Genomic DNA, 26,457 nt, shown 5'->3' on the forward strand with positions numbered 1-26,457 from the left:
ATTTTCTGCTAATACCACAAAAGGAACTAGAGCTGCAGTACTGCAAATGAACTAAAAATATTAACTTTAATTAGCCCAGGTTATGGACAAGTTTTAAAGGTCCACCATGTTCTCTGTGTGCACCTGTATATACAGGAAATATCAATGCTTTTAAACTGCTACTGCCTTGAAGTAAAATCCAGTTAAAATATAAAGTGCATTGTGTGGAGTATACCCCTAAGAAATAACAAGTCATGTGTCTGACTTCCAGAGACTGATTAATTTTGCTTAACAGCTGAACCATCACCCTCTTTGTCTTCTGGTTTTTAGTTTAGTGTTACCTAGGCTGAGAAAGGCCAGCCAGATGTAAGCAAAATTATTGTAAACTGAGACACATTTGTAATATGCTGTTAAGGGAGAGCTTAGAAAACCAGTATCAAGACACTGTCCAGTTGGGGTGTGTAAATATTATTGTGTGCTTCTTGGCCCATTTAGCAAATACTTTCTTTTCCGTTATAAACCTGTGGCCTCCATATGGAGCATTTTCATGGAGAAAGTATTCCTCACACTCATCTCTTCCTGGCTCGTAATAGTGGTAGGGAACTTTATGAAAGCCTTCTGACCTAGGGAAAAAAATATACACTTAAATATTATTTCCAAGAAAAAACATTAATATATACTGCACCTGAATTCCCTGAAATCTTTCACATGTGTCAGCACCTGAGCTCTGCTAGGTTGTATAAGGGTTTTCATAACAACACGATTTGTGAATTTTCCTAAAGAAAATGAAGCTATGTGTCTCCAAATACACTGATCTTATGAGCCAGTAAGAAGCTGGGGGGCTGGTTCTTAGGTATACTGCATGTTTTATTTAACCTGGGAGAACCCAGTCTATATAACTACATACCTAAGCAAAGTCTTCTCATTGGACAGTCACAGCTCTTGAAGCTGGTTCTTGAATAAGGCAGAATAAAGCACTTAAAAAATAATAGACATCGTAAGTGGATAATGCAGGCAGAACTGCAGCTTTAAGGAAGCCCATCTTGCTCTGCTGCCAACAGACTGAAGTGTTATCACACTGTTAACTGGTTTTACATCAGGGCTATGCAATACCAGCTCGGCTGAACTCTGTAAGGACTTTAGTCCCATCACCCCTCATCTCAGGGCATCTACTTTGTTTCTATAAACAAAGAACAACATATGTTCGTTCCATCTGGATGATTCACTCAGTCAGTGAGATCTTCAAGTTTCAAAAAGTCAGTCTCTCATGTTAAGGTGACTCAATATATTTAGGAGACTTTTAAGGTCTGCCAGGAATCCGTCCTACAACGTAGTAACACAGATTGTGAGGGGAGGATCTGCAAAAAGAATTTACTCTAGGAGCTGAGGACCCACTGTTCTGGTTCCATGCAGGACTTGAACCTGCCTAGGTAAAGAAGAGTAGATTTGTGCTAGCATCAGACATTGTTTATGATATTTCCTGCTGTTCTGAATGAGGAATAGTTTGTATTTTGCTACTGTGTACTGTAGATTAAAACATTTAACTTGGAGTTTTTGAAATTGTATTTAGAGTTCTACTTCTGACAATAAGATTACTTCTTGTCACTGTAAGGCCACCAACAGTAGTTGGATTTTTTGTCAGTTTACTGTGATAAAGCTCGCAGGACTTGTTTTATTATCTAATTAGAAACCCCCTACTATTCAAAACAAGCCATATATAACCTAGAAAGTTAAAGCAGGTTGCTCAGTAGTGGTTCTACCCTAGGCTAATCAGTTTCTTTCACTTCCAGATGTATTTGGCATTCAGAAAACTATTACGCTGGTATTTCCACTAGATTTGTTTTAGCCGTAGAAGTAAATATGTTTTGTCAGAAGCGTGTGAACAGAATTAGGTTTCAGCTCATTCAGAAACTGCAAATGATCTTTGATTAAAAATAGTTCCCTATGACATCTGATGTTAGAGTTTGTAAATGTTTTTAGTTTATCAAAAGCAAATGCCATATCAGGATTAAATATGCTGACAGTAGTGTCACATCAATGCAAAACACAGGGAAATGACTGCCTGATCCCTTTTTTCGATTTATGATATTAAAATCAATTGTGAAATTTTGACAAGACATCAGAATTTTAGATGCATGAAAATAATTTTCTGTGATCTTACTTGCAGTAGGTGTCATTTATCATCCCATAGACGTGAATTCCATAGCAGGCATCCATAGCCAAAATTAAGGTAAACCAACCCGTACTGAGATATGAACCTGACTGCACTCTGTAAAAATACAACACACAGAGAACAAATGGCAATGAGAAATTATCAACACTTTATCAAAGAAGTATAATCTATTACCTGGGACAAATGGTATTAAACAACTTGACATTCTGCCAAAACCATACAATTATTTTGAATTATTTATAGACAGTCTCATTCTCGACAGCTTGGGGCCTCAAGCTACTGTCCACAGAAAAACCACCATGTAAAATATCTGAAGTCAAACAATGCATCTCCTGTAAGACAGAAAAAAAATTATTTTTACATTCCAAAGATAAAAACTAGTAGACTGTGTAAAATGAGATCAAGTTCACCAAAAAGCAACTATTGTTGTGTGTGTGTGAGTTTGTACCATCCTCTTCCACAAGCAAAATCTTAATCTTCAGTGGATTACCCTCATCTTGAAAATTCACACTGGAATCAAACATCTAAGGACATTTTGGTAGAAAACCATCTACTATAAGGCTTTGAAAAACAAAATCCTGTGCATATGTTATTACATAATTTCATGTTATCATTCTTTAGTATAACACAGCAGAGAGAAAAGCACAAGAGGACAGTGCTCAGATTGACAGCCTTTCCTCAATAACTGGTTGCTTCAAATCAGCCCAAAAGTATTACCTGCATGACTGAGAACAAATGTGGTGTAAGGATTTGGCTCACACATTGGTTATGTGAGCAAACAAATGCAGTGTTAATTGCAGACCAAATCCTGCTCACTCTACTCACACACGTGTTACCAATGGGGATCTGGAAGTCAACAGAGATACCCATGTAGCCTGGGCAAGCAAGACTTACTGCTTTAAAACAACATGAGTAATAATAACATGCTTTGTTCTAACTGCTTACAAACTGCTTAAACTCTAGCTTTGTGCATGAAAATAATGAAAATTATTACCTCAAAATTGTAAATAACTAGTCCAATCTCCAATCTCCAAAGCAAAGTACCACAAAAGAAATAAAACCATCTTAACAGAGCCTCAACTTGGGCTCAATTTGACACAGTTGGGTGCAAGTGAGAGGAAGGGCTCTATGCCACACCTTTTAGCTCTTGGCTTTGTGTACAGCAGGGAGCAGTCTGTTCTGCATCATAAGCCAAAGTAGCCTAAGGTTTGCACACCATTAAGTTTTGCTGCAGAAGAACTCCCAAGTAGGACTTGTGCAAATCAGTCAACCACACCAACAAAATACTCTGAAAATATTTTCATCCTGGGGTAGGAACAAAGCCTTCATGTGAGGGGATTAAAAAAACCCAAACCAAAACAACCAACAAAAACAACAACAACAACCCAACAAAACACCCCAAGACAAAAAACAAACAAAAAACAACAAAAAAACCCCCACAAACAAACCAAAAAGAAAACCACACACCAAAACGAAAATACAAAATAAATAAAAAAACCAAACACCACCACCACAACAAGGAAACATACAGCAACTTAACCAGCCTTTAAAACAAATAAAATTAAACTCTTCAGCAAGACAGAAGAACAAACAAAGTTTTTCTTCCTGTCTCAGAGCAAGAACAAACTACAGTGTCCAACCTCCTGGACTGGCAGTCAGTGGCTTTTGGAATAGATGCTGTGTATAATTCCTTGCTCTTTATTGTTGAAGTTTGACTAAATACTGATTAAGAGGATAGGTAAAAAATAGCTATACAATCTTTATAGTGATATTTACTTGACATGTACAGGACAGAGATTAAAATTCCTTCTGTGATCAATACATTTTCTTATGAATAACAGGGAAGTGCCAAGAGCTTTACACTCCTAAAGAAACTCCAATACAATCCATCCAATTTAAACTTTTTTTTTTTTTTTTTTTTTTTTTAAATGAAAACAAATGACTTTAACTCCCAGAGGATTTTATTGTACTGAAGAACACTCAAAGTAGTATGGGGTGCATCTTCTCCTTGTCCATGTCTATCCTTCGTGGGTTACCTGGTGTGAACTTCTATTCCTAGCTTGCCTGAAATGTCATTTCCCTTAGGGAAACCCCTAAGTATCTGTTTAGCTGCTTTTGTAAAGGACCATTCTGGAAACAATAAATAAGGGGTTAACTTAGCCCTGAAGAATGAGAATTGAGAACACAAGGCAGAGTGTCAAATACCTGTACTTCATTAGGTGGACACCAACTGTAATTGTGCTTCACTTGACACCTTTATAGCCACAAAATTGTCTCTCTTTATCTGTCCCATGAGAGTTTTTATTTCTTCAAACAGAATGTTGTGCTACTGTGTAGAAAAGAGAATTCCCCATCCCACCAATGTTATTACACAGTAACATTGTACCATGATAAAAAGCTTCATTGCTTTCTGCTCCTGCACCAGAATAACACAAGCCTTGAGCTTTTAAAGGCATTTAGAATCATAGTAACAATGTATAAAACCAAACAGAAGATCAGGACTCTTCTGATAATGCAGGTTTATTGGAGAATTCTATATTGACAGTAGCATCTGAAATTCGCTATACTCTGGAGAATAAAGGAACTTAAAAAAAGAATTAATCAATATTTCATGTCTTGTTTTAACATCATTGAGCCTTAGTCCTCTCATCCATATACTACACTAGCAGGATAAATAAAAACAGCAGAGTGGGTACCCATATACCTTCCCTGGAAGATGAAGTACATGACAGAATACAGATTATACACTTTAAAACAAAGCACTTACATTCCTCCCATTTTTTCCTCTGAAGCTACACAGGGATACAAGGGAATATGCTTAAGCAGTGGGGATTCTGGGTGATTTGGTAATACATTAGAATTCAATTTGATACTGTAAAAATTCTTTCAACATTCTAATGAAAGCAATATTAGAAATGCAAAAACAATTTTAGCTGTCCCTAAAAGGTCATAAATCTCTGAATACCTTTAAAATACCATTCCATAAAACTAGTGCAAAGCAATGTCTCAGCCCTTGCTATTTTGCTAATACTGTGCACTCAATTTCTTTCTCAACAGGGGAGTTTTACATGGTTTTTTGGCCAGGGATTTTTGAGACTCATTAGAAAGAGAACTTCTTATTACTGTAATTGCATTCAAATTGTAGCATAAGGCTATGTTACTGCAGAAATCTGAAGGAGGACATTAATCCCAAAATAGGGAAAACAGGAGTTTGCAAAACATCATCTACAGAACTACTATAGGTAAATCTGTAGCAATGTCTGTGTGTGCAGCAAATAAAAAATTGTTCCCTATGGCTCTCATTGACTTTTTCTTACACTCTAAAACTAATGGGACACCAGATCTAGGCAAGAAAAAAAAAAAAAACCCCGAAAAAACAACAACAAAAAAAACATTTGAAAAAAAGATGGTTTTGGTTTTGAGACATGACTTACAGATGGACAAAGCAATGCTCAGAAAATGTTACTTTTCCTGTTTCTCTTGAAAGTGAAGGTATATTTTGCATACTTTCTGTATTATTACAATTCTATATGAAATGTTAGTTATTGGCTTGTAACTTATTCTGCTAAATAAACATACTAGAAATCTATATAGCCATATGCTTCACATTAAACACATGAAAAGACCAACAGAATCAACTTAACTAAGATGCTTGAAACAAAGTATATGTTTGCCTATCTTGCCCACAATGAATATGTAAGTGCTTAAAATGCCATTATTTCATCTCAGAATATAAAACTAACCCCTAAGATTAATAGTTATTTGTGAGATCCAACTCTTGAAACATAGAATTTGCATTCTTAGTAATGCTTTCCATAAACTCCATAAAAAGAACTAACTGCAGTTGTTAGGAGAGTTGACTTTCGTATTTTAAATGGACACGGTAAGAACATGTTTAGGATTGCTATAATTGTAATATGGGACACATAAATCTTGAGTTAAAATTACAAATAAAAGCAGCTAGACAGGGTTCTTTAGCCTTATATTTCCAATATTCTACAAAAACAATAAGCAATGGCTGTAAAGAAGATGGAATACAGAGTGCTCCATAAAATGTTACCCACTAAAATTCATAGCCTTTGACAACTGTAACTATGCTTTGATGGAGGCCAAATTAAGGAAAAGCTTGTTCTTTCTCACATCAGGAAAAAATGGAGGAACATCCAATATTTTCTTCATGATCAAGGGCAAGTTCAAATCAGGTAGAATTTTCATTGTCACTTGAGTTCTGATTTTACCATAAAATTCCAGGCAGTTCTTTTCTTCTTCAGTTGTTCTAGGAATTTTTATGTGCACAATCAATTCCAGCTCTGTGGTTCAATGGACTGTTATTTCCAGTGGGGACGTCGGTGGTAAAAAAGTCAAAATGAAAAAAAAATAAATAAGGCAGAGGTTGTCTGTAGACAAGCAATTTCATGTCAATATGATTGCAGAAAAGAATTTTGAAGCATATTTATTTTTTTTTTTCAACTAGAGAAATCAGAGACCACAGAAGGTCAACTAAGAGTGTTAATTAAGATGAAAAATGAAGAAATTTAGGACTTCAAGAAGCTATTAAGTAACAGAGAGCTTGCCAAGAGCATTAATAGGCACTATTCCATTTTTTGTTTCATTTCAAAACATTGTAGTGAAATAAAATTCAACAATGACAGATTAAAATGACAAGATTCTCCAGGCCAATTAATTGACAGAAAAAAATTATCATCTCATAAAGGTCATTTATAGACTCTAATCCCCAGATGACCCTGCTGCCAAACTCCTGAATCATCAGCAGCTTTATTTGCAGCAGCTTGTCAGGCCCCTTGATTAATAAATAAGTATAAATAAGGGTATTTGTCTGAACAAACCAGAAGACCTGTAATGTGCAGAGATGAGGCTTCATAATGGGGGATGTCCTTCTAGCATGCTAAAATATTTGTAAAATTATACAAAACAAATAGAAACATTTTCCAGAACTTTGTCTGGCTTAGTTGAGGTTGTGCTTAGGTAGAAGTGTCTCTGGTACCTATTTGTATCCACAGTGTAACAAGGTACCTTTCATTTTCTGGGAGGGGGCCAGTATATTCTAGTTTTGCCTGGCTCTCTGTCACTTGTCCTTTGTCAACCTTTTTGTCTGACCCTCAGGAATGAAGGTGGAAGTTACATGCCCCCTCTGCACTAACTTTTTAAAGACAACCAACCAGCTCTTGTCCTCCTTCGAGTTTCTGCAGGGTTTTTTGTTTGTTTCGTTTTTTCTTTGATTTATTTTTTTTTATTGATGAAGAATGGTATCTCTCCTTACAACAAAAAATATGGAATATTTATCTCCCAGTACAAACTGATGATCCATTAATCCTATACTAACAGAATTAATACTTTGAGGAGCAGATCTGCCAGAAAAATGTTTTCTTGAGATGATAAAAAGAAGTACATTTGCTACAGGAGAGGGATAAGACTCTAAAGGTTGAAGAGTATTAGCACAAGCCTAGATTTAATTCTGCTTTCTGTATGGCTTGGTGCTTTGCTGCTAATAATTTCATTATATACTTTCTGCAGAAAGTGTAGCACAAGAAAAACAATGAAGACACAAGCACGGAGAATTGATTTAACCTGATAAAATGGTTGCTATTTCTGCATTATAAAGATACCTGTTAGGCAGTAGTGTATCATAGTTATTCATTCTTTTGTACAATTATGTGTGCACGTGTGCTTGCTTTGCATTCCATAATGATGCAGGACACCCAATAAACACCCATGCCCCTCCAGCAGTGAGCAGACCGTCTCACACATTCAAAAGCCCACATGGTGCTTCAGGTCATTCTGAGAAGTGAAACATTTATATTTGGGCAGATGTTTTATTATCCATCATGTATGCTTTCATGCAAAGCTTAAACAAGTGGAATGCATCATGAACAACACAGACCACATTCTAGATTCAGACAGTGGTTGCACCCAACAAGATGTACCTGGGAATGTAATGATGGACTCCTGCAGCCTGGGAATTCTGCAAATGAATGAGTGGCATCTCCAAAAATATAGGTTTTCTATCTACGTTAATACTGCATCCATGGAACACAGAGGACAAGAGTCCAATTCAGTTGAATTTGCTACAAACAACAGTAAAGGCTACTCCTAGATTACCAACTAACCCATGAGAATCTCTACTCATAATCTGATTTAGAAAGAGATGTAATAAATAATAAATCCTATGTTGTAATGGCCTTGAAAAAAAAGACAGAAAGGACAGTTCTGAATGAACACAAAAGGGCAGAGAGAAATTATGTCTTTCTATTAAATTGCATCTAGTGAAAAATACAACAAAACATAATTTGACTTTCTGTTTTTAATTTTTGGCAAGACAGGAGAAAACCAATATTAGAAATAAGGAAGAATCTGTTACTGTAATTACTGAAATCCATGCCAAATCTGTTTGGGCATGGCAGTTAATCCAATTTTCGTGTTTTCTACATGTTCTTTAATTTTTTTTCCTCTCTTTCTCTGCTCTATTCAATACGTACATGGACACCTGAAACAAAGGGAGGGGGGAGAGCAGAAATAGCAGCTTAAAATAATTGACCTCTCCTACCCAGGTTTCTGTAATTTCCTCATTTCTGATTCCTTGACCAGAATTGGATGCATCTAAATTCATATGTGAACTCGGGCAACAAGAGAGGGAAGTTATTTCATCCAGACAGAGATGGCTTCCTCAGACTACTGTACTGCTGAGCTCGGAGAAGAAACAGAGAATTCCCCTTTGTCAAGAGTAATCACAAAGCTCCAGCTTACTTCAATGCACATAGAAAAGAAAGTCGACTAGAAACTTATAGTTCTAAACCCTGCATTCCAGCATGAATAAATATAAAACATATTTATAAAACTTTGAGGTGATTCTCATCCAACAAAACTTGTGCTAATCAACCTAATTGAATGGTATCTCCTGTAGTGAAGAAAACGTGTTAGGGTTAGAGTAACAGTTTACAGAACAGTAAATCCCAATTCCAATTTTCTTTTCTTCCCCACTCCCTTCTGCAATCCTTCTGTTTCCAGAAATACATATTACCTTGATTTCTTTTGAATGAAGAATTCTATATTTCCTTCTTGAGTACAAACTGTGGTCTGAGGTACAGCCTCGGTCATTGCATATGCTCAAGATATAAGTAAAGGATGGCTTTTGTAAGTGCTCTGCTTGCAGTTGCCACCTGAGATCTGAAGTCAAGCAGCTTAAGCATGATTGGATTTCACTGATGAGCAAATTATTGTTTAAATCAGAAGAGGATCCACAGAAGTGTGGACCATTGCAACCATGCTATTATGTTTGCAATGAAGGGAAACCAAATTCACATAAACAAATTTGAGGGATAGGCTCTTGGCATCTCTACATAGCTATTTTTCTCTTTAAAAATCACCTAAATAAAATGCACTCCATTCCTTAGCAGAACTGAACTTATCAGGAAATGCAACTCTTCTGGTCTCTGCCAACACAGCATTTGCTCCACAGTACAATCACTCTTGCAGTGGTTGAAGCAAAGAGGAGGTGATGCCAAATCTGCTTTCCCTGAGTGGTATTCAAGTCTGAGATAGATCTGGCACCATGGGACAATCCAATCTCATGTTTTTCCACTTTCCTTTGGTCTATGCTAGGTCATAGGTTTTCTTCAGTGGTCAAAGACTTCTGATGGCTGTGGCAAAGGGAGTAACAGCTGAAACCTTGACACAGATTTCACAGCTGGTGCCATGGGCCTCTGCAGGATAGTTTTATGTGCTCTGCTCTTCACCAGTAACCGCATCCAGTCTGCTAAGTGCTGGTGCATTTTCTCACAGCATGAAGGGGAGTAGAGAAGCATGAAGGGGAGTAGAGAAGGATTTAGATTTTCATCTTTTGTAATCAAAACCAAATAAAAACTCAAAGGAGTGCCAACTAGAAGAAGAAAAGACAACAGTAACTTTTTCTGCATCTACATGTAAATCAATACTTACTGTCTTGGGTCTGCTCATTTTACTCCAGGGAGGATGTAAACTAAACAGAGCTGCAGTTAATCCAGGATTCCCAAAGAGAATTAATTAAGCAGGCTTTCCTACCCTTTTCCTTTGGTATTAAAGGGCACTTACTACTCCTGGCTGCATATTTTAGTGAAATCTATTGTAGGTGAACACAGAAGAAATTCCTATATTAGCTTTTACCTTTTCAAGACAAGATACAGTCAGAATGTATCTGACTGAAGAAGGAACTTCATCCAACTTGTCGGAAAGCAGCTTAAAATTTTTCATAAAAACATTTTCTGTTAGGGATTTTTATATGTTTAAAGCAAGAAATATGAGACAGCTTTCCAAACATGCACATTTTATGTCTGGGATGTAAGAAGAGGCTTTTATAAGGGTATTTGGGTTTGCTGCTATTGTGAAAATGAAAGAATCGCTGGAATGAGTCTGAACCCTAACTGCTCATTCAAGAGAAGGGGAAAACTGGACCAAATACTCAGCTGATATAAAACCACACTGGTGTACAGCAGCTGAAATCTTTTCAAATTTTCTGCAATCTTAGTTTAATCACTACCTCTCTGATGTTAACACAGAAGGGAAGTCAGTTGCATTTTTCTCCCTACATTTCACATGTATCTGAGAATTCTACTTTTCACCAGGATAGATGCTCATCCAAAAAAAGCCCATGGATTACTACCAGCAATATTAATGAGAAGTTTCATTTCTGAAATATGAATATTCACTGAGAACAGAGAGCTCAAACCCCACAGATAATGCCTTTATTGGTGCATATCCCTCTATCAACAACTTGTCTCTCCCCAGCTGTGGTATTGAGAAGAGTGCTTCCAGTTACTTAAAAAGTCATTCCTAATTTTGGGGTATAATTACCAATTATTTATATTTCAGTTGCACTATGAATCTTCACTGTGCAAGGCACTAAACACCCACATGTGACAGTCCTTGACCCAGAGAGTTTAACTGTCAAATAAGGAAGAGAAACAGATTCTTCAGAGAATGTACAGATCCTTATGCCTCATTCTCACAGGGAAATCATGCATATTGAGATTTCCTTCCCTACATTTAAGTCATGTATATAAGTAGCAATTTAACATCCATGCAAAAGTCTCTCCTCCAGATATAGCAGATAAAATGGAATTAAAAAAATGCAAGACCTCCTAGTACTGTTCCATAGAAACTTTCTAAAATACTGCAGTATGTGATAAAGGCACATTCTCTGAAATTGAATCCTGATCCACAGTGCTCTTCTCTACACTATTTGCACAGACCAAAAGTTCATTTTTCAATGTTTTTATCAAAAATGAAATCTTAAATCCAGACAAATTATTCTGATGTGGAAAAAATGAGGTAAAAATAGAACTTGTGTGGGTCTGAATTTTAATTCGAATGCAGGAGGCCATAATATAACCCATCAGTCAAGCTTTGAAGATGAACTGCTAATTAACACAGATGTTGCCTTCCCTTTTACTACTGTGACTTTCTCCAGATGAACTTTTCTTTAGAGCAAAAAAGGAACAAAGTGTTTCTCTTTCCTTTTCGTTTTTTGATATAAAACTTACTGACACACTCACACATATGCAGGTATCATATTACAGCTCAATATCAATATTAGTGTCTTGATTAATCTGTATATTCCATCCAAATTTCTCTAGTTTTTCACTTTTTTCTTGATTGACTCCCCTCTGTCCAGCTATTTAGAAATAAGTAAATAATCCTGGCCTCTGAGTATTGAAACTTCCCCCACTTTCTCCACTGCTCTGCCTACATGGTATCTGGATTTCTCATGAGCAGCTCTTACTGATGTACATTATGAACAGTAGAAGTTGAGTTCTAATTAAAGTCCCACTTGAAATATAGGGTCCCAAATCCCCAGGACATGCAAGATTAGTTTTAGTTTTTCCCCTTCTGTTAACCAAGAGCCACTGTATTTATGCAGCAGGGGCTTCTGAAAGCCAGATGCTTGCAGCCACTGACACGAATATTTCCACTGAAGGCAGCACCTTGATTACAGACAGACACATTTGGCAGAATCATGAATGGTGTGATTTTTCTCTCAGATGGAGCCTTTAGGAAAAAGCATGATACAACAAACAGTTCAGAAAAGGAAAAGACTGCCACAGAGAAGCTCAAAGGGACAGGAACTATGAATCAGAGTAGATTCTCTCCTAGCCCACTGCACAGTTCCTTCAACACTGGACAATTTCAGAATATTTTCTTCACATATGCATTGAATAGACTGCAGGAGGGTAATTGTCCAAATGGAAGCTGAAAGAAAAATCTCCACACTTATTAGAATGGTAGTGAAATGCTCTGGAAGAGCATTTTTATGGCTTCCCTGCTAACAAATGAAGTAGCAAATTATTTAATTTTCTCAGCCTTTCACAATCCAGCTTTTTGAGAATAATAAACTCAGGAATTATTGGACTAATCTAGCCAGCTCACTGTTAGTGTAAGCTAATGCTCACTTATCTTCAGTTAGCTTCAGCAATTTGATATTTCCAGTGAACCAAAGTTACTAAAACACATTAATGAAGGAGGACTGTGGTCCTTAGTTTTATAAAAAATGCTCTGAATTCTCCTTCACATTTTTACATTGCTCTTAGTGACATCATCTTTTCAGTAATTCCCAGTATCAGGTAGTTAAGTCTTGGTTACTCTTCTGAAGGCCACACACCTAACAGAGGAAGTTGTTGCTGCTCCCTAGGCATTGCCATTGCCATTAACCAATTCCTTACCTGTAAGATTTGCGTAAAAACATTTAAAATAAGCTAATTCATGACAATCAGAAGCTACAACCCATTTGTTACAGGATACAAGACTACATTGTTTCTGGCACTAAATTCTAAAATTTAAAACTGCCAAAAATTTGGTTTTTTAGTTACATTGCGGAGATCCTCAGGTAACTGTAGTAGTTATATTGCTGGAAGGAATACTGGATTAAAAATTAAGAATTCAATTACACACAATACCAGAGATAGCGTCACAATTACCTTTACAAAACATCATTCTTAATGAGCCTTTTTTTCTTTGCCTCTTCATGCTATTTGCCTGATAAGCCCTTGCCAACAAAGACATTATACTAATTACAATTAGTTATACAAAGTGTGGGACAACCAAAATGATTTATTGATTTTTCCACACAAAATAAATCCTATTTGAATTCCATGTATACAGTAAGAAAAATAAAGCAAAAGGCCCAGATGGTGTGTTTACTCCACATATGTATGAACGTGAATATACTTATAGACACACTCAATCCATTTCAAACTTCAATCTCACAGTAGCTGTTTGGAAAAATCTGTGCAGAGTAGGTTTTGTGCAATTAAATCCCTTTTCCTATGAGCAGAGACATTTAAGAACTGAACTGCTGGGGATTCAAAAAGCTTAGAACCAAGAGGATCTTCTAACAATAGTTTAAAAAAAAAGGGTTCGGGCTAAAAAATAAAAGCATGCACATTTGTCATGCAATATTAACGTGGTACTGACATTGTTTGCATCTGATATAATTTATTATCTACATGGAAACTGAAGAGCTGAAAGAATATGAAGCTGTATTAAATAACTTTCTGTGTCAAATATCGATCTATGGTAACTTCCACTTCATTTTCAGGTATGGAAATGGTGAAGCAATCTTTGCTTTAGTTGTTTAACAGCTCAGCATTTCTGTAAGACCCTTTGTTGTCCATCCTGCAACATCATGAATGCTCCTCAAATCATACCAAGAAGTTGCTTATCCTGTGAATATCCCTAGCTTTCAAAAGTATTTCCATGAAGGATATGTGTGGACAGACAGTCTGGCCAGAATAGAGCACTTGATCACAGGGACCCTCTGCACAAGTCTGTATCTTAGATTCCTTTGAAGTTCCTAAAAAACACCTAGACTTCATGAAAAATTAATAGTTGATTCAGTTTGATGTTCACCTTGCCCCATCTCCAGTGCTCCAACTCACTCAGGCACTTAGATATAAACCTTCTGTACTACAGACAATTAATATCCCAGATAAATAGGGACCAGACAGACTCAGAAACCAGAGGGTTTACTCCTTGATCTCTAAAGGGCCTTTTACCACTACACTACCCATTTTGTCCTCAGTCTTGACCAGAGAAGGCATGGCATTTAGGTAAAATACATTTCCTCTCTTTTTTTTGGGTCTGCAAGTCAGCATTATCTGATTAGGTCTACTTCCTACTGCTTGTTCAGTCTCGCTTATCACACAGACTGGAAAATATTTCCAATAACAAGCCACCAGAAATCTGCCTTCATATCTGGTGTCAGGCTACATATAATAGAAATCATTTCATTTTAGTTTTAAAGTATTGCTTCATTCAACAAGCTGACTGCTGGCTGACACACAATCTAACCTAAAGGCTATGGATCAGCAGGTAAATGCAGAAATTCTATTAGTTTTCAGACCTAAGGTTTATGCCTTTCATTTCAAATGAAATCAAAGTCCTACACATGGACAGGTAAAGCATGGAGTAAAGATCCTTTCTTAAAGCCATCCATTACTTATTATGTGAGTGTGAGGAAGAAAGCAGTTTCTGCAAGTTTCTGCATCTTGCAGATACTGAATTTCTTGTGCTCAATGACTCTGGCAGGGATTGTAAATAGTAGACATAAAAGAGATTCATTCTGAGGAAAAATTAAAACCATGACAAACATTATACCAGGCAATGTGAAATACTGCAAAGGTACAAAGACTGGCATATTCAGATATGCTTGGCATTACGAAAACCTCTCCAAGCTTGCACAAATTGGACTTCCTTACCTAAATCTGAATTTAAAAGTCATAGCCAAACTTGTCTAGGTTTTAGAGATTTTGAAAATGAGCATCTTCATTTCACACTGGAAGGAATGGTGCATAAATGTATATTATAAGTATCCAGAATGTTTATGAAATTATTTTTTTCCAAACTGAAAGAAAACATCAACAGAGAGCTTTCACTCCTTTGTTCCTTCTATAAGAGTATATACTTTTGATATGTAATCAGATTTCCTACTCAGCTTAATATATAAACACAAGAGATAATGAAAGATTGACACTTCATTTTACCATTTACTTTAAAGAGATACATTCACTGGAAGTTCTAAGAGCAAAGGAATCAGCAATTTGACACAGTATACAGAGTGAATGCCCAAATTAATAGCAGTGTGTGTAATTCACTTCTGGTGTGGTCAGGCAGAACTTCACTGAAGTCACTGGAACAACCTCTACCAGAGTTAAATTTCTCTGAGACTGGCATATTGTCAGGTATATAGCCAGAAATACCTTTGGGAGGTGAAGCCCCCTAATATGGGGCCTACCCTAAACTGTGGGAAGAACATATCTATTTTCTGCCTTTTAGTTATTGTGCCTAATAACAATTACAATCACCCTAACAGTGTTTTCTTGCTGCCTGTCTCATTCCATGCATTCAGTTATGGAAATTGCTCCATGGCTTTGTTATGTATTCAGGGAAAGGTACAGAAGAAAAGCATGACTTTCTTTGAAAAATTAAGTGCAATATTAGTCTTTCAACAGTAAAGAAGCTGCACAGCTTGTTGGGCTTCACCTTTCTCATTATACAAGATTACTCATGTATTTATTTTGTATGCTGTGTTTATTTGTATTTGGCAACAGGTCTGATGGCCTCTTGTTTTATTTTGCCCTGATGATATATGCTATGAAGCTATTGCTATCCAGTCTTCATGTATGCATTTCCCATACTTTTTGCCCAAGGGAAGAGAACTGTAGCTGTTACAAAGAACTGAGAAGAAACAGACATTTGCACAGTGTGAGAATTCACTCCATGTATTCAGTAGGATCAAGAAATGTTTCCTCCACTGGCTTAGAGAAAAAGCAAGCTCAAGATGCAATTCCAGGTCCAGCTCTCAATTAAGTCCAATAAGCCAACTAAATCACAGGTTACAAAGAAATAAAAATAGCCATGTTCATTCTGTTTTATATAACAGAAGATCATAATAGAAATGCTGGTTTTTCTTGCCCTTCTTGTAGGGCAGCACTTCTCCTGATTCTAGATAAGAATTTTTGAAAAGGAAAGGCTGTACTTGACTGTAAAGTGTTGAAAGTCTTGACCATGCCCACCAGCCAAAGGGTGACATAAATGGTGCTTGAAAATTAACATGCTGTTGGCTTATACTAGAACCAGAGCTGCAGAAAGCTAATTTAAAATATAACATCTGAGCTGGCACTAATGCTTATGTTGTACTTTTCATCCCAATAGGTTGTTGGTACACTGCATATGCACCTAAAAATGCAGCTGCTTCTGGGGGAAGTGTTTAACAGCACAAGAGTGGTAAAGGGCAGTTTAGGATGAGGAGGAAGAACTATGGTTAGGTAAATTCCCAACAGCTTACTCAGTGTTGACAAGACAGGAATACTGGTATAGAGCAGTTTCCTAATGCATTCTTGGATTACCTTGGAAATTTCTCATCTAAGTGTTGACTAGATCTAACTACAATTATTTGTTTCATCTGGTGAGATCAGGTTGTGTGACTGCAAGTCTGTGATAAGAAGCCAGTGGTACAGGGAAACTGCAGATCTCAGAAAAGAAAATCAAGAAAACTCACAAACCTAAACTATTCACATGGAAATTATTCAACATAAACAGGTAATTCCTTCTTGAACTGCTCATATAACAGTCTATATACATCTATCATCATGAAAGCTACATGGGTACACACATTATTACCATGTGAAGCAATGCAGAAATCTGATGTGTCCTCATAGCTTTAGTATGGGGTGCTAATTTTTGAGTATTGTAATTATCCTTTATCTTTACTCTGTGCAGTATTGTCCTCCATTGTGAAGTACTCATTATTACACACTTAGTCATGCAATGCCTCTGCTGGTGTATATAATATGCACAGATTAAGCAAACTGATTTACTGATATCATAGACATGCATTGCACTTATATCTATCACAGGTGTTTCTTCTGCTTACAAGACAAAGCAAATGAGCTATTTTTTTTATATACTAGAGGATCACTAAATATTGAATTTTTTTAGTGGTGACATTATGACTATTTTATTTCAATTTATTCATAAGGGGTTATACAAAACAAAAATTTAGTGTCAGGAGGAAGAAATAGAAATTAAATTATTTTATGAAGACGATTCCTTAAAAAGACTCAGACAATAAGTTTCAGCAATTATTCAATAGCAAAAGCTTCTGTAAGTACCTGAGAACAATAACATAGGTGGAGGAAGAATAGTGAACATTTTCAGCTGAGATCTTCTGAGTTTGCCATTTACTTGTACAAGCAAAACCAGAGAGCTGCTCTTCAACTAGAGAATTTTCTAGTCCTCTGGACCTTGAGTGCTTTGTGTTTGTTTGCCTTTGTATTTTTATTTGATTTCTATAAGGGCATGCAAAGGGTTACTTTCAATAATGCTTGTTTTCACACACTGTGGAATGAATTGCCCATTTCTAACTTGCAAAATCCATTGTAGACTCGTCAGCCTATATGGCATTAAACAGAGTTTATAGAGGCTGAGTACAGAACAATGGTTGAAAACATGCTAGATATTGTCTCCCTCAGTCCTCAAAATACCACAGTAAATGAACACATAAGACAAACTTAATTTCTCCCAGAAAGTAGTTAACTTAATTTCCTGAAATTTTCTGGAGTTTCCCTTTAACAAGAGTGGCTGACATGAAGGCATAAGAAATACAAAACTATGTCCTCTTGATAAATTATTTGATTAGTGCACAAAATTGCATGAAATGCATTTCTGTAATGCATTAATGCATGGAAATTTACCATGGGAAAAATGCATTTTACACTGCAATCCAGACCTGAAATATACATTGCCAACATGCTCCTTCCTATGCAGTTTAATATTGCATGCAAATGAGACCTCACAGGGTTATGCAACATATGCAAGGAAAAATACTATCAACAAGCAGAAAAGCTAAGACTCAGGTGGACAAAGCTGGGTCTATATAGCTCAGTTGCATCTATAGTGAGCATCCATCCCATGCTCTGTCCTGCTCAGCAGCCTGTCAGACACTGCCTGACTCTAGCTGTGTGGTAGATGGTGTTGCAACCTGTCAGACACTGCCTGAACTGAGCTCTGTGGTAGATGATGATATTTTTCCAATTGTTTATCACCAACAAAAAAACCAGCCTAGACCAACTCACATCCTTTGGAAGCACAGCATCAGATGGCTGACTTTGCACTGGGAAGCCAGGAAATGGCTGTGTCTTAAAGCAATCCAGCCAGGAATATATATCTTGACCCTCTAGGAAAGTGTATTCATGAGCCTGGATAGAGCAGTTTTCTAGAATTTTCTGTTGATAGAAAATAGAGCAAATAAATGCAGTTGAGGAAAGAAAGAGTATCTGATATTTTTATTAGACAAGTTAACAGCTTCAAAAAGATTTTATGCCTATAAAGAACTTTACTGGCTCTACATCTTTTGCAAGCCTGGATTGAATCATGCCTTGTATTCACATAGAAAGATCATTGTTGCAGTGGTAATATCTTTGCCCCTTCAGCTGTCCACTCCAGGAGCCTGAGGAGCAGGCATAGCTATGATTAAATATCATTCAATTCACCTCTTTTACCTGCCACCATATTGTTATTTACCTGAGCAGTATTTATAAAACTCCACAATTCAGTTTGGTTATAAACTTCCACAATTATACAACACAACAGAATATGGGGCAAAATACCTGGTAAAGGACCCCTCCCCAAGCAAATAACGCTGAAAGCTTTTCAGTACTTTGTCTTCGGTGCTTACCTTGGTTAAAAAATCATGAGGAGATGCATAAAAGATTTTGACAGAGTGGAAAGGTGAAATCTTACATTGCTGTGTATTTTCATTAGGTAGCAGCAGGTAGAAGATGAGTTGAATGCACCTCCTAGAAAGTTATCTACATTTTCTCTCTTCATGTTTATTTAAAAAAGGTTTCAATGAAATTTTTTTTCAAAACAACATTATAATGAAGGTGTAAAATTATTTATGTTCTTTGTGATTTCATTTGGCCCTTGGTCTGACACTACACTGTACTGTGCTGATATCCAAATAACTTTGTGGATAGTGGGTGTCTGCTGCTGAAGTGCTAAAATTAGCATTTGCACAAAGTTCTACTGAATTATTACATTGTTCTCTCACTTTGAAATGTTCTAAGATAAATAGCAGTCTTTCTGTTTCTGTTCTGAGTACTTATTGAAAACAAAACTATTAGCACACCTGTAAATTAAGTAGCCATTCTGACTTACTAACTGAAGATGACACAGAAGCTATGTGAGACATCCAGCTTGCTCTTGGTCCCTTGCTCTTGATCCCACCAACAGTATTCTCATTGTCTTCAGGATGATGGGATCAAGCAGCAAATCGACAACAGATAAATCTAATTCTCAGTCAATTGCATTAACAATGCATAGTAGACTATAGGACAACAGGAAGAGAGAGTTTTTAGCAAACACAAGTTGCACAAAGCACCACCAAATACAGCATGGCCCATAAGGGGGATGCAGACGTTTGCAACATGACCACCTGAATACAATTTGTCCCAGCAGTTCCTGAATGTTTCCCTTACAAGTGGGCAATGTGCCAGTAATCTTTCAATTGTAATGGAAAAGCAATTGAAGTCCCATTTAAAAACAGAAATCCCTGTCTGCTTCTGCCCCTGAATCTCAAGCAGACCTGATAAGCCTGATGAGACCCTACTAGGAAAACCATATTCCACAAATTATCATAAATAACTAACTGGGATGTATGCTTATTTTTGACATGCAAATTAAAATCTTCACCTGGCTTAAATGAATGGCAAACTTTTCAAAGTATAGACTTTCCAACAAGATTCAATTCCAGTAAAAGCTGTCTCATTGTGCCTCCCTGTGCAGACTTTCCTTTCACTGAAGACAGTTTGAAATATGGGGGTGCTGATTTCATGGAGTGCCATCCTTCACTGGCTCAAATTCTCACAGTAGTTTGTCTTCTCAGCAAACCCTGCACATTCCTCCTACTAACAAGTGTAACCGTACTACAAAACAGACATCAAAATGAATGCCATACCACAGAACCCAGGCTTCTCAAACAAGAAATAGAAAAGAGCCTGTTATTATTCAACGCCAGCTCCCCAGATGATGCAGAATTCCCATCAGTAAATCGACCTGATATCCTAGGTGGTTTTGTATTTCTTGTTCTTCATCTTTTAAAAAATGTCCTTTTCAATAAATTTTGAATGGATTTTCAAAAATTTAAATGAGATGCTCTGGAAATGGCAAGCAATCAGCTTTGAAGTCAAGAGAAAATAGCCATTTGTTATTAAAGAATTTATATAGAATTCAGAAAGAGTATCTTAATTTTAACCTACATGGTGTCCAAAAATGAGCTTAAGCTTCACCCAAACTAAACAAAATTTTCCTGAAAGAAAAAATGTAGCAGTAGCCTTTTTCCAAGTTCTTACAAGAGACAGGAATTATTCAAAAGAAAAACACTGAAAGTACTGTAAATATTGGAAATATTTCTCTGCTTTGCATCAGAAATTATTGCACAGCTTTCCTGTGAGGAACTGTGAAACCCATTTTCTTTTTCCTGCAAAGAGAAGTAAAAATCTTCTGAAAGCCTGCAAATATTACACTCTAGAATATGTATTAGGCATAGAGATAAACTCTCCTAAGAAAACAGTGAGGACAAATCTAGTCAAAACTTTCTGATAACGAAACAACCCCATTACCCTTCTGGTTTCTTCGGTGATGAAAATGAGTATAGTGTCACAATGAAAGATGAAACCCAGCAGTTACTTATTTGTAAGGACAGAGACATAATAAAATCCTTAAAATCCCATATGTATTTCTGTGGATATTGCTGAGCCATTTTACACCGTCTGAGGCATGTGCCAAGAAAAGGTCTGTTGAACAAATCCGTGCTTACACCTTGGCATCTCCATTGAAAGATGTCATCCCTCCACTGGAGAGTTATTACTTGCTGCCTAAGTCTCAGAAATAGCCAGACTTGATCTTGAATGGAGATGTGACCAATGGGTCTTTGATAAGCCAAAGATATCTATACACTGAGTGTCTCAGGAGACTCAGGTCCAACATCCTTTGTAGTATTTTCCTTTTCTGCCTGGCTTTCAGAGCACTCCTTTTCCTAATACAGTAACCAGAGAGTGGAAAAGGAACCATCAATAAAAATTCAATATCAAGCAATTAACTTTGTGAGACAGAACTCAAAAGTAAGTCAGATTTATTTGCTTATGTTCATTTACCTGAAGAACAGGGCTTAAACATTCACTACTAGTTGTGAATTCATCTTCCCTAACTGTGATATCACAGATTCCCCAGTTGGTCTCACAGGCACTTCCCACACAAAGACATCTCTTCATAAAATGGAAATCCTAAATTCTCACAATGAATGCCTGGCAGCAAACAAACAAATGAAAACAACACATCACAGAATAAAAGCAGCCATAAAAAAACCTCCTCATGTATAAAAATTTGTTGTCAGATAGCTGACAATTCCATTCTGTCTTCCTGTAACTTGTAGTACCCAGGAAACAACCCCTTCACATTTATCACGATTTACCAATATCACTCTCTCAGGTCTCAGAGCTTGGACTAGCTACAATTGCCACCCACTCCATATTCATGGAATCCATCTCCTTCTCATGCCATCTGTTCTTTGTCCTGGACTAATCATGATATATAGGGCCACATGATTGCTACCTGCTCAGAGCACTGCTCCAAGGATCTTACCGTGGGATTCAGCAAACTGTGAGGCTGTGTGTGCTGTCTCTAAACCCCTACTGTAAAACCATTGGCGCAGAGGCAAGTTTTAGGACTAGTACTACTTCTTAGGCTGTTATCGCTGGTGGAAGAGAGATTCTCTCTGATTTCTTACCACTGCTATCCTTCAAAGCTGCATTGGGCACAAACAAATCCAGCTGATAATGATCTCTGCCAGATAACGCAGGATCATGCTTTGAAATTGGACTTTGAAAGGACTCTAAGATTTACCTCTCAAAATTAGGCTTTGATTGGCCTGTTTGGGAGTAAGGCTGGTTATCAGTGATAACACGTGCATTTAGACTCTTAAAGAAATCTGACAGGTGCCACACATAAGAAATGATCATTTTCCTCTGTAAGTCTGGCTCCATTACACATGTGTTGAGATCTCATTTTTGCTAGCCAAAGATCTGTTTAAAAAATAATTTTACAGGTTTTAGGAAGCCTGTAGTAATTTATTCAGAATTTTTCCTTTTTATTTCTATCAGATATTAATAGAACAGCAAAGAAAAATGTTCCCATGGTTTAAATAACACATTTTTCTCTATATCTGACTGCTTACATGTGAGGGGGAAATGGTTCTGATAATCCAAAGTACAAGCAGGAAAGGTGACATGGGAAAACTTATCTTTTAAAATGCTTTCCTGTTTTACTTCAGGTGAAACAGGCAGTTAATGTGCTAGAGGCTGTTTTCTGTGTAGCCTAAAACACTACAGACAAGCAGCATACTAAATATTGTATATAGACCCTTGCATCGCAGTACAACAGCTTAGTTACTATAGAAAAAATTGTGACAACTGGAGACACAGTTGGAGGAATAAAAGTTTAACCACTCTGGAATTAAAAAGTTAAATACCAGAAAGAATGTTTCTTACCTTATGCCCGGTATTAAGAACCCTGAATAATTTAAAAAACTTGAGGGTAATACATGCAGGAAACCACACAAGACTTTACCCTGGCAAGAAAATTCGGGAGTATTTTTGCTCACAAGAGAAGCATCTTAGTTTGAATTTGTATGATAAGTAAATATTCCCACTTCTCTGCTGGTTTGGAAGAGAGGTTAATAGAGGTGACACATTCAACTAACATCTCTACACATATATATTTTTCCAAGTATGAAATTGTTATTATTCCTGCTTCATGATTTTATCAGCCTAGATGCAAGATCTGCAAAATCGAGAAAGGTTTGAAAAAATTAAAAATTACTTTTAAAGCAAAATAGAATTTTATGTTTATATTTCTGGTCAAGGTCAGGATTTGCTGAGACTTGCATCTTCAGACCTATCCAGGATGGTAAGATTCAATCCAAGCACTAGTAAAATTTTTATGTGAATTCTCTCCCTTTTCTACTTCAATTAACTGTCTGAAAGATTCATTGCTTACATAGTTCAAGGCTCTGACAAATCTGAATTAACTTCATAGTTCATTTTCATAAGACAGAGTTAGTTTGTACACAGATGTGAACTGTACCAGTTGTTTTGATGTACCTTGAGAATGTTAGAACCTGATTTCCAACACCCACATTAAAATCAAAGGTATAGAGTATTGTAGTTTAAAAAACTTTGATGTTAATAATGTAAGCAATAAAATATGGGTCTAATCAAAATGACTCAGTATTGCACAGGAAACCCTGCAGTACCCAATTACTCATTGATGTTTCTGGTGAAAAATGTGATATACAAGCGTATAACCTAACCTGCAGCCATAAATAATATGTATGTTGAAAAGAGCATGTTGATGGCAGGGCTACTAAATGCTGTTCATTTTCTGCATGATCTTAGCTCTGAAAACATCAGTGGTAATAATGGTTTGGTAGTTACATGGTACAGTTTTATTTAAATACAATCAGGACTGCAGACTGAAAACAATCATAAAGGGGTTGCATTTGTCAGAAAGCAACTTTAATAAGTGTGGGCCTGGTGTGGGGCTGATCTTCCTTTCAAAAAAGGACTCATGCTTTGTTTTGAACCTGCCATTTTGATTTGTCTGGGAGTCTCTTCTTGATTTGTCTTGAAAAACGTTATGGGGGACAAAGAGAGACCTTTTTCCTGTCACATGAAAAGGCTTTATCTTACTGTCCACCTGTTTGCTATATAAGCAACTTGTCATGCTTGTATTAATTTACTCAGGCCAAAGCTGAAATTAATTCTTAAGCTTGTGCTTCATCATTTTTCTTATTGAATCTACCAAGCTTTTTATATAGGAACACAAAGTTGTAAGAAAGAGGAAAAAAACCCAAGGAACCATAAATAATAATAAAAAAAACAAGTAGAAAAGAAAAAAAACAAACTCTGTCGTATGCTTTGGGTTTGTTTTTTTTCTCCTTTTCAGTTCAAACAAGTATCTGTTCTGTGCTGCAGAGATTGGTACAGCACCTCATCCATTTCAGAAGAGAGACCGCTTTATGAACTCATTCAATGCTGTTATTTTACACAGCAACTTGCAGATATGATCTTTTGACAAGCAGCACTCATTAAAAGAGCATCAGCTGGCTTAAGCAGCAGTCTTGGTTGTTATTGAAGTCAGACCCTTGGGGATTTTAGCACCATTTGTTCAACAAACAGTCTCATTCTGTCCAGCTGTAAAAAAAAATTCCAATTTTGAAATAAATCTTTTGTAATGGGCTCAAGGAAATGTATGGTATGGGCGGATTGAGAAGTTATCTATTATACATGCATTCTGTTCACATCCAGGATGATTCTGCCTTGATAAACGAACAGTGACACTATTGGCAAACCTGGGACTTGAAGAAATGGCTCATTAATGTAACTGCACACTAAGTAATGTACTTGAGTGTCAGTGTTCTGCTGGGTTTTCTTCCTCATTGTAATGATCTGTTTCCTCCTGGAAATGCTTAAAAAATACCCTGGTACTTCTGTCAATACATGAGTTTGAAAAATGTCACCACGGGCCTGGAAGTGTTTTGTGGATATATAACTGTGCATTGACATATGCATTGGCTTGATGCATTCTGGTGATGTGAGTTCAGTCTCCTGCAGAGATCCAAATTATGATACGATTGCACTGAGCTTACAGACTTTTCTCATGCTGAGATGGAGATGGTGTGAGGAACCAGATTCACAAAACAGAGCAACGTGCTCATACTGCATGGTTTGAATGGCTGCACACATAGCACATCTTGCTTTTCCTTAGAGGAGTGTGGAGATTAGATATGGCTGAGCTGGGGATGCAAGATATTCAGTTCCTCCCCTTCACTAACATGATCTTCCCTCTGATCTGATCCACAATTCAAAAGTTTGGGCTTTTTAGAATCATATTCAGCATTTCCCACATCTACCTGTCAGGGACCAAATGTCTAATAGAGTGATTTGTGTAACTCATGGCACTGTTCTAACAGGGTGAGTGCTAAAAGGCCCTGGCAAGAATATTTTATTGTGTCATTTAGGATCTATTTGCAAAAGACAGTTGGAATCAGTACTGTTGGTAAGGCAAGGTTTTAAAACACTTGTAGTGTAGGGGATGATTCAGTATCAAGGGGAATAACATTCAAAAGGGACGAGACTTTGTAATTCCTTCCATCTGTCACCTATAGATGACAGAAAGTTGCAATCTAGGTGCAATCAGAGGGGAAAACACATTTTTAGCACACAGCAAAAACTGTTAGTCTTTGGATGGCTTACATAAATGTATTTTGTGAAGAACTCAGAAAAAGGTGTGTGCAATTGTTTCAAATATATTTCATTATGTTTTAATTTGTAGACTGATGTGACTGGTGCAGAATAAAGTGACCTCATGTTTCTTGCCCCAGGAAATTCTTGGAATTAGATATTTCAACTCAGTGGGATTCACATTGCAATGCATTTTAAATTACAAGAATGGAGTCTTTTCCTTGCTGCTGTCCATCTGTGTTATATTCTTTGATTTACTCCTATGAACAGAATGTATAGATTGCTTCTTATCTACATAGCTTAGTGTGCCATACACAGAAAAATCAGAAAGGAAATCTCAAAGGCAATTATGTTGGAATTAAACAGCTGCAAGGAATTGCCAAATGCATTCCTGCAAGATCCAGCAGGAGTCTTTAAAATAGCTTGAGTTCATGTGAAAACTCACCTCATATGGACTTTTTGAAGGAAGATACGAGTCTTTGGTCAGGGCTTTTGAAATTGCACAGAATTGCTCAGTTTTTCCTAGCCCTATGAAGACATTACCAACAGTCAGCAGAGCTCACCTTTGCTAGCAGCTACTGATTGTAATCCCTTTCCCCCCAGCCTCACAGGTAGGGAATGCAAACAAATATCCACCGCAGTTAATGGGATCATCTTAAATCCTTTAGAGGCAACTACCCTACTCCATTTACCCACCAGGTACTGGCTGTCAGGGGAGCCAGCATGTGGTTCAATTCCTAACCTATCTCAATTCCCACAATATTTTTAAAGCATCATTTACAAATGCATCTTTGCACTCCAACGAGGCTGAAGGCACTGAATCAATGAAGAATGTGCACTGCTCCAACAGTGAAGCACGCCAAGGATCATGCCTAATTCCACCACCTGGCTAAGAACATGCTGTAGATTTGACAGTAAGCACAGTCTTTTCAGCTTGCTCAAGGGAGGGTCCAC

The 26,457-nt window shown here is 36.9% G+C and overlaps 1 protein-coding gene across 1 annotated transcript in view; it reads right to left on the reverse strand.

Moving 5' to 3' along the window:
• Nucleotides 1–346: 346 nt before the first annotated feature.
• ST6GALNAC3 (ST6 N-acetylgalactosaminide alpha-2,6-sialyltransferase 3) overlaps nucleotides 347–26,457 on the reverse strand; it is a 114,901-nt gene continuing 88,790 nt past the window's right edge. Inside the window, exons 4-5 of the mRNA XM_030455370.1 lie at nucleotides 2,141–2,248; nucleotides 347–602 (exon numbers count right to left, since the gene is read on the reverse strand). Of these exons, the coding sequence (XP_030311230.1) occupies nucleotides 416–602; nucleotides 2,141–2,248 (295 nt within the window). The 3' untranslated portion in view covers nucleotides 347–415. The remainder of the gene's footprint in view (nucleotides 603–2,140; nucleotides 2,249–26,457) is intronic.

Source organism: Calypte anna, chromosome 8 (assembly GCF_003957555.1).
Source record: "Calypte anna isolate BGI_N300 chromosome 8, bCalAnn1_v1.p, whole genome shotgun sequence".
Classification (NCBI taxonomy): Eukaryota; Metazoa; Chordata; class Aves; order Apodiformes; family Trochilidae; genus Calypte; species Calypte anna.